We start from the raw sequence: 12,130 nt of genomic DNA on the forward strand, positions 1-12,130 counted from the left end.
TGTCCCGCGCCCGTTCCCGCCCCCGCTGGCGTCCCCGCCCGTCCGGGGCGGGCCCCGTGACGCGCTCCCGGTTCCGGTGCTGCGGGGCGATGCCGGGGGAGGCGGTCACGCTGCAGCTCGGGCACTACTCGGGCTGCGTGGGCGCGCACTGGTGGGGGCTGCAGGTGCGGGACGGGCCGGGGGACGGGGCCGGGGGTCGGGCCGGGCCCGGGGCTCGCTCTGATCGCGTCTCGCTCGCCGCCGTTCCCCGCAGGCCGCGGCGCTGCGCAGCCCCGACGAGCACAACGAGCTCCGCGCGGCCGCGCTGCTCCGCTTCGGCCGCGGCCCGGGCGGCACCGAGAGCCCCGAGCCGCGGCTGGTGGCGCTGGAGCTGAAAGGTACCGCGGGCGGGATGCGGGCAGCGGGGGGAATGGGTGCGGGCAGCGGGCGGGATGGGTGCGGGCAGCGGGCGGGATCGGGCAGCGGGCGGGATGGCTGCGGGCAGCATGGGTGCGGGCACCGGGCGGGATGCGGGCACCGGGCGGGATGGATGCGGGCACCGGGCGGGATGGGTGCGGGCAGCGGGGAGAATGTGGGCACCGGGCGGGATCGGGCACCGGGCGGGATCGGGCACCGGGCGGCCCCGCCGTGACCGGGCTCTGTTTGCAGGCGGCGTAGGCGCCCTCAGAGCGGACGGGGAGGGCACGGAGCCGCCGGTGAGCTGGTGAGTGCGGGATGGGGCAGGATGGGACGGGAGGAAACGGGACGGGACCGGGGCGGAATGGGGCCACCGGTGAGCCGGTGAGTGCGGGACGGGATGGGACGGGGCCGCCGGTGAGCGCGGGATGGTGCGGGAGGAAACGGGACGGGGCCGCCGGTGAGCTGAGGAGTGCGGAACAGTGCGGGACGGGGACGGGGCCGCCGGTGAGTGCGGGACGGGACCGGAGCCTCCGCTAAACGGGTGAATGCGGGACGGGACGGGACGGGGCCGCCGGTGAGTGCGGGACCCGGCGGACACGGAGCCTCCGCTAAACGGGTGAATGCGGGACGGGACGGGGCCGCCGGTGCGGGCCGGGCCGCGCTCCCGCAGCTGCCGCCGCTTTGTGCCGCAGGGACGGCGCCGTCGCCGATTACCGGGAGCGGGGCCGCGCGCCGCGGGACTCCGGGAGCCGCAGGGTGAGCGCGGCCCGCACCGCTCCCGGCCCGGCTCCGAGGCGGAGCGCCCGGTAACCGGGCCGGGATTGTTCCCGCAGGGAGACGCGGCCGGGGACGCCAAGGGGAACCCCGGCGCTGCGGGGCCAGGTTTGTGCGGGCCGGGTTCGGCTCCGGAAAGGCAGAAATCAGAATTCCCCGGTTCCTGCTGTGGGAGAAGGAAAACTGCGGGATAACGGTGCTTGGCTTATGGAGAGCTGGGGCAGATGGGCTGAGCCAATTTTTTAACTTATCCGGGTTTTTCAGCCCAGCAGATGGGCTAAAAAACCGTCCCTGGATAAGTTTAAAAAAAATTGGTTTTGCATTTTGGGGATGGTCAGAACTGAAAGGGGATTCTCAGGAACGGAAAGGGGGTGCTCAGAGCTCAAAGGGGATGCTCAGAGCGTGGTAGAAAACTGATTTTACATTCATGGGGATGCTCAGAGCTGAAAGGGAATGCTCAGAACTCCAAGGGGATGCTCAGAACATGTTAAAAAATTGATTTTACATTCATGGGGGTGCTCAGAGCTGAAAGGGAATGCTTAGAGCTCCAAGGGGATGCTCAGAGGAGAAAAAGGGTGCTCAGAGCTAAAGGGGATGCTCAGGAACTGAAAAGAGATGCTCAGAGCATGTTAGAAAACTGATTTTACATTCATGGGGATGCTCAGAGCAGAAAGGGGATGCTCAGAGCTCCAAGGGGATGCTCAGAACATGTTAAAAAATTGATTTTACATTCAAGGGGATGCTCAGAGCTCCAAGGGGATGCTCAGAACATGTTAAAAAATTGATTTTACATTCACGGGGATGCTCAGAACTCAAAGGGGACGCTAAGAACATGTTAAAAAACTGATTTTACATTCATGGGGATGCTCAGAGCTGCCAGGACCTTTGCTCTCCCCTCTGTCCCCTGCAGGTTCCTCTCCTGCAGGGTCCCAGGACACTCCCAACACCAGGCTCTGGTCTGATTACCTCAGTGTGAACCTGCACCCCAAGAGTCTCTACGTGATCCGGCAGTACCTGCACGATGGGTATGGCCAGGGCTTTGCTCCTGAACCCAAACCAGGGCTGAGTTTTGCCTTCAAGGGTGAATAAAAAGGATAAAATAACCCCTCTTTACCCCTTTTTCCCTCAGGGACTGTGGCTGTCTCGAAGGCTTTGGGCAAGGTGAAAGCCTCCTGCAGGACCCTGCCTGTGTGGAGGAGCTGGAAGATCGGCTGCACTTCTTTGTTGAGGAGTGTGATTACCTCCAGGTCCTCACCTTGTCCCAGAGCTCCCTTTGCTTCCAGGAAACTTCCTGCTCGAGCTGAAGCAGAATCTGAGGCGCGCTGCTGGTTTCCCACAGGGGTTTCAGGTGCTCTGTGACCTCCACAATGGATTCTCTGGGGTTGGTGCCAGGGTGACCGAGCTGCTCCGCGATGAGTACGCGCGCAAGGGGATCCTCACCTGGGGCCTGACTCCAGTCCTGAGCGCTGTGGCAGTGAGTAAACACCGAGGGAGCCCAGAGCAGGAGCCCAGCCTGCCTTTGGCAGGTTCTTGTTGGTTCCAAGGGTTGGATTTTTTTTTCCCCCCCCACAGGACCCTCAGAAGAGTTTTTACAGACTGATGAACACGGCCCTGGGCATTGCCCACCTGTGCCGTCACAGCTCTCTCCTCTGCCCCCTGTCACTCAATGGGAGCTTGGGACTCAAGCCAGAACCTCCTGTGACATTTCCATACATAAAATACAATGTAAGTGCTGGCCTTGAGCTCCTGCAGCTTCACCCCTCTCGGTGTTTCCTGCAGTTCTGTATTTTGGTGGTTTTTCTTGCCGCCGTTCTGCTCAGCAGAGACCTTTTCCTCCTTTTTCACTGGCACTTTAAGCTGCCAACTTTTCATTTCTGTAGCTTTCTTCCTGCCTTTGAAAATATTAACACATTTCCTTGGCCCTCGTGCTTTCTGGTGGGTGCTGGCGCCGAGGAAAAGGCTTTACTACAATTATTCCCCATGTTTGGAGTAACTCCAGCCAAAAAAGATAAAGAAAAGTGGCAGCAAAGAATTTGTTGAGCAACAGCTGGGCTGGAGCTGCAGTTCCCACCCTGGCTGCTTATTCTAACCATGAAATAACTGCAAACCACCTCCTTTGAAGGCATAATTTACAATCCACCTCTTTTAAAGGCACAATTTACAATCCACCGCTTTTGAAGGCACAATTTACAATCTGGTTTAAGTTAAAACACACAAACTCTGAGCTGCCCTGCAGCTCCTGCCTTGTCTCCTCCCCAGGCATCCCTGAGCTACCACAGCAGCGCCATCCTGGCTGCAGCCCTCGACACCCTCACGGCTCCCTACAGGCTCTGCTCCTCCCAGGCCTCCATGCTGCACCTTGCTGACTCGCTCACCTTCTCTGGGAGGAAGGTGAGGATGATGAGGAGGGGCCCTTCCAGCTGTGCCGTGCCAGGAGAGCATCCCAGACTCAGTTTTGTCGCCCAAATCCAGGTTGTGGCTGCCTGGGCAGCTCTCCCCCTGCCTGCCCTGGCTGGCTCCTCGCTGCCCGACGTGCTGGGCGCCCACCAAGAGGTGCCCTGGCAGCTCCTGTCCTCCTGCAAGGAGCAGAAGAAGCTCAGCTCCTGCTTTGCTCAGTCTGCTGTGCTGCGAGGGGTGTGCCAGGAGAAAGGCAGCAGGTAAAGCAGCACCTGATGCTGCTGGTTTTAGAGCAAAACAGCCAAAAAAGGAGCTGGGAAATGGCTGGGTTTGCTTTGCAGGCAGAGAGAGAGCCCTGAGGAGGTGCTCCAGCACTACCTCCACACGCAGTTCCCCGGAGCCTTCAGGTGGGTGCGGGTTTGGAGCTTCAGGGGGAGCTGGAATGGCACAGGGGGGGCTCTGGTGATTTTATTGATCTCCCCACAGCACGGCCCACGTGCTGCAGCAGCCCTGTCACACCCAGGCGCCCTTCCCGCAGTTCTTCTCTCCTCTGCTGAGCACACGGGGGTTCCTCCAGGACAGAGCGCGGGGCTCGTCCTCAGCAGGTGAGGAACGAACAGACAGCTCTGAAACTGCCACAGAGGGAGCAGGGCCTGGCAGGGGGAAATTATCAGTAACAACCCAAAGTTATCAATGACAACCCAGAGTTATCAGTGACAACCCAAAGTTATCAGTGACAACCCAAAGTTATCAGTGACAACCCAAAGTTATCAATAACAAAAATTATTAATAACCCAAAATAGCAATAACCAAAATTATCAATACCCAGATGTCTGTTTAACCCTTGCTGTGCCTGGCTGGTGGCTGAGGGTTTGGTGCTGTTTAACCCTTGCTGTGCCCGAGGTTCTGGCGCTGTTTAACCCTCGCCGTGCCTGGCTGGTGGTGTTTAACCCTTTCTGTTCCTGGCTGGTGGCTGAGGGTTTGGTGTCTGTTTAACCCTTGCTGTGCCTGGCTGGTGGCTGAGGGTTTGGTGCTGTTTAACCCTTTCTGTGCCTGGCTGGTGGCCAATGTCTGGTGCTGTTTAACCCTTTCTGTGCCCAAGGTTCTGGTGCTGTTTAATCCTTGCTGTGCCTGGCTGGTGCTGTTTAACCCTTGCTGTGCCTGGCTGGTGGCTGAGGGTTTGGTGTCTGTTTAACCCTTTCTGTGCCTGAGGTTCTGGCGCTGTTTAACCCTTGCTGTGCCCAATGTCTGGCGCTGTTTAACCCTTTCTGTGTCTGGCTGGTGGCTGAGGGTTTGGTGCTGTTTAACCCTTTCTGTTCCTGGCTGGTGCTGTTTAACCCTTTCTGTACCTGGCTGGTGGCTGAGGGTTTGGTGTCTGTTTAACCCTTGCTGTGCCTGGCTGGTGGTGTTTAACCCTTTCTGTTCCTGGCTGGTGGCTGAGGTTCTGGTGCTGTTTAACCCTTGCCGTGCCCGATGTCCGGCGCTGTTTAACCCTCGCTGTGCCTGGCTGGTGGCTGAGGGTTTGGTGCCTGTTTAACCCTCTCCGTGCCCGTCTCCCCGCAGCTGTTGGCAGCGTGCCCGTGCTGGCAGCCCTGCAGAGCTGCCCTGCCGTGCCGGGGCTGCTCTCGGGGCTGTGCCGGGAGCTGCGGCCGCGGCGCTGGGGCGGCTCCTGCGCGGCCGGGCTGGAGCTCGACGACGTCCAGGAGGCCCTGGAGGAGCTCAGGAGCCTGGCCCAGTGCTACGAGACAGGATCTGCAGCTGATGGCTCCGAGGATGAAGCAGATTCAGACTGATCCACAGTGGGGAGTGGCTTGGAGATGGCTCCCACAATAAAGAAATGGTTTTGGAGATGCTCTTCTCGTTTTATTACCAAAAAAAATCTTCTGGGTGGAGCTTTCCGCCTACTCACAGTTGTGTGGCAAAGGAGGAAAGCTGCTTTTTGGTTGGGTTTATTTTCTTTTTTTTCAGCTGAGCAAATGGGATTTGCTCTGCCTGTTCAAATAAACCCACACAATAAATAGAAAATTCAGACTGTAACTATCTCACATACAATCAGCACAAGAGGGGAGAGCTTAGAAAAAGTCACATGAAAAGTGACAATTCAGGGTACAATATTTACAGGTCCTGGGCAGAGGCCCCAAGGCCAGATCAATGTCCACAAGTTCTGTTATTCCACTGCTGAAACTCCCCAGGGGAGTGAGTTCTAAAGAATTTTCTCATTTTACTTCCTGCCTTTGGTTTGGCACAGGCTGGAAGTTGAACCAAAAAAACAAAAAAAACAAAAAAACAAAAACAAAAAAAAAATTAAGGTGCTGTCTCAAGTACCTGTGCAAACATTTTCCCACAGCACCTGTCTAGCAGCAAATAAAATCCCTTTTCTGGTGCAGTCAGTAGTTGGATCACCTCAATCATCAGGTTCCTCCTCAGAAAGCAGGAGATCTTTGTCTGACAGCTGGTCGGTGTTGCTGGTGCTGGTGGCATCCTCCTCATCCTCAGAGCTGCCGTCACAGGAGGTGTGGAAGAGCCTCATCAGCTCCCTGAACCTGTGCGACACCTGCGGAGCAAAGGGGAGCCAGGGTGACCTGGGGGCTGCCATGGAGCTGCAGTTTCAGGAGTTTCAGGAATTTCCACACAAATTCAACACCACGGTGGCGTTTCTTACAAGACTGAGGCGAAAAGGAGGAGAAATGGGAGAGCTCTGGGGTTTGTTTGCTCTGGGGGAACAGTTTCATTCTCCAGGTGCAATCTGGCGCTTTGGGAGGATTCAGAGACAAAATTCAGATTTGTACAGGAGGAGAAGCTGAGGAGCAGCCACTGAAACAACTCCAGTGCCAAAGGTGCAGCTCAAATATCAATGGTAACCCTGGCAGGACCAGGGCACTAAAACAGAGTTTGGTTTGGTTTTGATTTTTTTTATTTGCAACTGAGATGATATTTTCATCAAATCGAAGTTTGGGAGGTGGATGGGGCAGCACCCTGAGGTTCCCAGCCCTGTCCCACAGCAGCCTCACCTCACTGGCAGTTTTGTTGCCCAGTTTCTGGGAGATGGCATGGAAGGTGTCCAGGTGGGCTCCCTTCTCCTGGCACGTGGTGAGGATGACTCTGTCAGCCTCCCTGCAGAGCAAAACCCCTGTGAGAGCAGCCCAGAAACAGTGGGAGACTCAAACACCCCAGCTCTGATCCCAGCCCAGCAATCCCAGTTTAATTCCCAGCTCAGCAATCCCAGTTTAATTCCCAGCTCAGTAATCTCAGTTCAGGTCCAGCCCAGCAATCCCAGTTCAGAAATCCCAGTTTAATTCCCATTTCAGCAATCCCAGTTCAGCAATCCCAGTTTAATTCCCAGCTCAACAATCCCAGCTCAGTTTCAGTTCCCAGCTCAATTCCCAGTTCAGCAATCCCAGTTCAGCAATCCCAGCTCAGCAATCCCAGTTTAATTCCCATTTCAGCAATCCCAGTTTAATTTCCATTTCAGCAATCCCAGTTTAATTCCCATTTTAGCAATCCCAGTTCAGCAATTCCAGTTTAATTCCCAGCTCAACAATCCCAGCTCAGCAATCCCAGCTCAGTTCCCATTTCAGCAATCCCAGTTTAATTCCCAGTTCAGCAATCCCAGCTCAGCAATCCCAGTTTAATTCCCAGCTCAACAATCCCAATTTAATTCCCATTTTAGCAATCTCAGTTCAGCAATCCCAGTTTAATTCCCAGCTCAGCAATCCCAGCTCAGCAATCCCAGTTTAATTCCAGTTCAGTTCCCATTTCAGCAATCCCTAACAAGGCTCCTCCTGCCACCCTCAACCCCAGGACCCTTCTCTAAGCTACCCTGGCTTTATTTTTTTGAAGAAGATTTTAGGAGAGGTTTTAAGGCTTTTTGAGGAACCTTTTGAGATGGTTTTAAGTTTCTTTTCCCAATCTGAAGTGCTCCCTGCCAGGAGCAGCTCATGGGGCCAAGCATGGACTGAGCAAAGGGAAGGGTCAGAAATCAGGGACACAAAATGAAAATAAGTGACCCAGGAGGCAAACAGGGGGCACAGCAAGAGGAGCTGAGGCAGAATTACCTGGTCCAGAGCACAACCTTCTCCCCAGTGGAGCTGACTTTGCTGTTCTTGGCACACACGGTGGCCTCTGTCACTCGCTGCTGCTCCTCCCTGTGCCCTGGGGCTGCTGCTCCTGCCCTGGGCTCCCCCTGATGCTGCTGCTGCTGCTTCCCCAGGGAGCTGCTGCTTGGCCTGGCCTCAGGAGCAGCTCCAGAGCCGCCGCTGTGCTGCGTGTCAGGGCAGCCCGAGCTGCTGCTCTGCTTGGCCTCAGCTCCTCCTGCTCCCTCGAGTTGTGTGCCGCCCTCAGGAGCGAGGGCAGAGCCCCCGTGGTCAGAGTGGAGCCCCTCGGGCTGGCAGGGATGGGGCCCTGGGCTCCACAGGTCCCTGCCCAGCCCCTCCGTGTCCCCCTCTGGCTGCTGCAGGGCCGCAGGGCAGCCTTTGGTTTCCTGAGGTGGTTCCAGAGCAGCTTTTGGTGGCTGTGCCCATCTGGGGTCGCTGGCAGCAGAGTCTCTGTCCTTGGCAGCGCCCACAGCCGCACTGGAACCTTCTGGAAGCTGGGCATCAGCAGGGGCAGGCTGGGCACAAGGCCTGCTGGGGGCCAGCCTTCCTTCCAGCTGGGATCCTGCGGAGAAACACAAACGAGGTCACACAAGCTGCAAGGACGCTTCACTCCCTGACTTTTAAATACATTTTTATTCACAGAGCCTAAAGCTGCACATGGGAGCAGCTCTGTGACTCCAGCTGTGCTTCAGAGAAAACAATATGCACCAATTTTCTTGCTGAAACCAACTGCTGGGTGAAGGGATGGAGATCTCAAAAGTGCCTTGCCCAGAGCAAAACCCTCCAGTGAATATGCACATATATATATATAGTTAAATATATATATATATATAGTTAAATATATATATATATATATATAGTTAAATATATATATATATATAGTTAAATATATATATATTTACATAGATAGATAGATAGATAGATATAGATATATATATATAGATATATATACATAATATATCTATAAATGGAGTAATCATTGTGAAAAGAGCTGAATATTCTCTAGGCAGGAAAGATTTTTTTAAGTTTAAAACATCCAGAGTGGAGGAACAAGAGAAAATAAAGTGAAAAGACAATGATAGGAGTTCTCATTATATTCAATAAATATGCATTTATATTATATATATATTTATTTACATATATATTTATGTATAGTTAAATATATATATATTTACATATATAGATAGATAGATATAGATATATATAGAGAGATATATATAGATATATATGTATAATATATCTATAAATGGAGTAATCACTGTGAAAAGGGCAGAAAATTCTCTAGGCAGGAAAGGGTTTGTTAAATTTAGAGCATCCAGAGTGGAGGAACAAGGGGAAAAAAAAGTGAAAAGGCAATGATTAGGAGTTCTCATTATACTCAATAAATGTGCATTTTAAATGTATTATATATCACATATATATGTGTGTGTGTATATATAATATTTAAATATATATTATATATAATATATAAACATATCATATATAATAGAAATATAACATAATGTATATTATATTATATTATATTATATTATATTATATTATATTATATTATATTATATTATATTAGTATATTATAGTATAGTATATTAGTACATTATAGTATATTGCAGTGTGTTATATTATAGTATACTATATTAATGAAATATAATATAGATATAATATTGGTATATTATAGTATAATATAATTAGAATATATATAATATAATATTAGTATATTACAGTATAGTATATTATATTAGTACATTATAGCATATTGTAGCATGTTATAGTATACTATATATAATATAGTATAATATAGTATAATATAGTATAATATAGTATAATATAATATAATATAATATAATATAATATAATATAATATAATATAATATAATATAATATAATATAATATAATATAATATAATATAATATAATATAATATAATATATTAAATATAATATATATTAAATATAATATATATTAAATATAATATATATTAAATATAATATAATGTAATGTAATGTAATATATATTTAATATATAAACATAAATAAATAAAGAGCAGTGCCTGAGCCTCCCCTGGCCCGTGAGCAGAGGGTCCCAGAGCTGCCAGCAGCAGGCAGGAGCTGCACACACCTGGGGACAGCGACTCCCCCCTCCTGGAGCCGGGCTTTGTCCTGCCCTGGGGCTCCTCTGCCTCCTCTCTGCTCTCCAGGGTTTCTTCTCCAGCTTCCCTGGGCATCCCGGGCTCCTTCCCCTCCGGCTGGGGACTGGATTCCCTCTGGGCAAGGCTGGCAGGAAGCTCCTGGCAATCTTTGTTTTTATAAAATTTGCCTTCACACACCTGCAAAGCAACCAGAGGCACCTTCACCCACAGGGCTGTCCTTCCCGAGCACACCTCAGACTGTGCGGGCAGCTGTTCCTGCCAGGGGCTTCCCTTTGGCATTGTGTTTGCTTTAGAAATTATTATTATTATTATTATTATTATTATTATTATTATTATTATTACTACTACTACTACTATTACTATCACTGTTATTATTATTATTATCATCATCATCATTATTCGTAGTAGTAGTAGTATCATTATCATTAATACCATTATTATTACATTTTAAACTTATTATTATCATTACCATTATTATAATTGTTATTAATACCATTATTATTGCTATTGTTGTTTTATTTTTATTAATTTATTATTGTCGTCACTATCACTGTTATTACTGTTATTGTGATATTAATAACATATCATTATATTTATTAATTATTGTTATTGCAATTATAATTATCATTGTTATTACTGTTATTAATACGTTATTATTGTTATAGCAATTTTATTTTTATTATTGTCATTATTATAATCATTATAATTGTCATTAGTAGTATTATTGTCATTGTTACTTTATTTTTATTATTAGTATAGTTTTTGTCATTACAATTGTTATTAATACAATTACTATTATTGATATTGTTATTTTATGTTTATTAATATTAATATCAACAATGATACTAATAACAATGTTAATAACAATAACAATAGTAATAATAATAACAATACCAATACTAATGCTGCTACTACTACTACTACTACTACTAATAATAATAATGGATCTTTTCTCATAGGAGATGGGAGAGGGCAGGGAGGTGCAGGCAGGGAGGCACATCTGGATGGATCCCCCTGCTCACCTCTGGATTTGGGATTCCTCCCTCACCTCTGGATTTGGGATTCCCTTCCCCACCTCACCCAGGATTCGGGAGGCTGAAGGATCACCAGGCCTCTCCTCACTTTTGGATGGATTCCCTTCCTCCTCCAGGGTTTGGGAAGCTTGAGAATCAGCAGAACCCCCTTATCTCTGGATGGATTCCCCTCCTCCCCCAGAATTTGGGGGCTCCAGGATCCCCAGGCCTCCCCTCACCTCTGGATGGATTCCCTTCCTCATCTCTTGATGGATTCCCTTCCTCCCCCAGGATTTGGGGGTTCCATGATCCCCAGGACTCCCCTCACCTCTGGATGGATTCCCTTCCTCACTTTTTGATGGATTCCCTTCCTCACCCAGAATCTGGGAGGCTCAAGGATCAGAAGGAGGTTCATCTCTCACCTCTGGCTGGCTTCCCCTCCTCACTTTTGGAAGGATTCCCTTCCTCCCCCAGGATTTGGGAGGCTCGAGGATCAGCACCTCTGGATGGATTCCCTTCCTCACCTCTGGATGGATTCGCTTCCTCCCCCAGGATTTGGGGGTTCCATGATCCCCAGGCCTCCCCTCACCTCTGGATGGATTCCTTTCCTCACTTTTGGTTGGATTCCCCTCCTCACCCAGGATTTGGGGGCTCCAGGATCCCCAGGACCCCTTCACCTTTGGATGGATTCCCTTCGTCATCTCTGGATGGATTCCCCTCCTCATCCCCAGTATCCCCAGGCCTCCCCTCACCTCTGGATGGATTCCCTTGCTCACTTTTGGTTGGATTCTCCTCCTCCCCCAGGAATTTGGGGGCTCCAGGACCCCCCAGGACCCCCCTCCCTGGCCCCGCACTGACCTTGCTGCCACAGTGGCTGCAGCTCCTCCTCTTGCTCTTCTTGAGCTTGGGGTCACTGCTGCCCTCATGGCAGGAGCAGGGGCAGGAGCACTCCTTCAGCCCCTCCACCCACTCCACCTCCTGTGCACGGACAGACAGACAGACAGACAGACAGACAAGGGACACGGGGGCTGAAGTGCTGCTGGCAAAGCCAAGCTCAACAAGAAACATCCCCGTCAACCCTCCCTCCACCTCTGCCACACACCCTCACTAACGCAATTCAACCCCAATTTCATCCAAATTTAATTTGTTCAGAGGTGAGAAATATCAGGGAAACACCCCAGTCCCAATTTAATCCCAGTTTAATCCAAATTTAATTTGCTCAGAGGTGAGAAATACCAGGGAAATACCCCAGGCCCAATTTAATCCAAATTTAATCCAAATTTAATCCAAATTTCATTTGCTCAGAG

General features: G+C 50.2%; 2 protein-coding genes across 5 annotated transcripts in view; one reads left to right on the top strand and one right to left on the bottom strand.

The window, feature by feature from the left end:
* The first annotated feature begins 74 nt into the window (after positions 1–74).
* On the top strand, positions 75–5,449 carry MSTO1 (misato mitochondrial distribution and morphology regulator 1). 2 transcript variants are annotated; one of them, XM_058042785.1, is made up of 14 exons: positions 75–164; positions 254–377; positions 649–703; positions 1,092–1,155; positions 1,233–1,281; positions 2,084–2,198; positions 2,303–2,420; positions 2,513–2,647; positions 2,746–2,898; positions 3,433–3,564; positions 3,646–3,830; positions 3,912–3,977; positions 4,057–4,175; positions 5,134–5,449. In XM_058042785.1, exons 1-14 carry the CDS (start codon positions 90–92, stop codon positions 5,361–5,363), a joined length of 1,620 nt encoding a protein of 539 aa, XP_057898768.1. In that variant the 5' UTR covers positions 75–89; the 3' UTR covers positions 5,364–5,449. The 2 variants fall into 2 exon arrangements, with proteins under 2 accessions (XP_057898768.1, XP_057898769.1); XM_058042786.1 differs by lacking the exons at positions 254–377; positions 649–703; positions 1,092–1,155.
* Positions 5,412–12,130, bottom strand: part of LOC131095133 (GON-4-like protein) — a 43,323-nt gene continuing 36,604 nt past the window's right edge. For all 3 annotated transcript variants that reach the window (XM_058042728.1, XM_058042726.1, XM_058042729.1), the window contains 5 exons: positions 11,682–11,801; positions 9,780–9,987; positions 7,626–8,226; positions 6,582–6,684; positions 5,412–6,124 (listed from right to left, as the gene is read on the bottom strand). In XM_058042728.1, the coding sequence (XP_057898711.1) occupies positions 5,975–6,124; positions 6,582–6,684; positions 7,626–8,226; positions 9,780–9,987; positions 11,682–11,801 (1,182 nt within the window). In that variant the 3' untranslated portion in view covers positions 5,412–5,974. The remainder of the gene's footprint in view (positions 6,125–6,581; positions 6,685–7,625; positions 8,227–9,779; positions 9,988–11,681; positions 11,802–12,130) is intronic.

This window comes from Melospiza georgiana, chromosome 33 (genome assembly GCF_028018845.1).
Source record: "Melospiza georgiana isolate bMelGeo1 chromosome 33, bMelGeo1.pri, whole genome shotgun sequence".
NCBI classification, from domain to species: domain Eukaryota; kingdom Metazoa; phylum Chordata; class Aves; order Passeriformes; family Passerellidae; genus Melospiza; species Melospiza georgiana.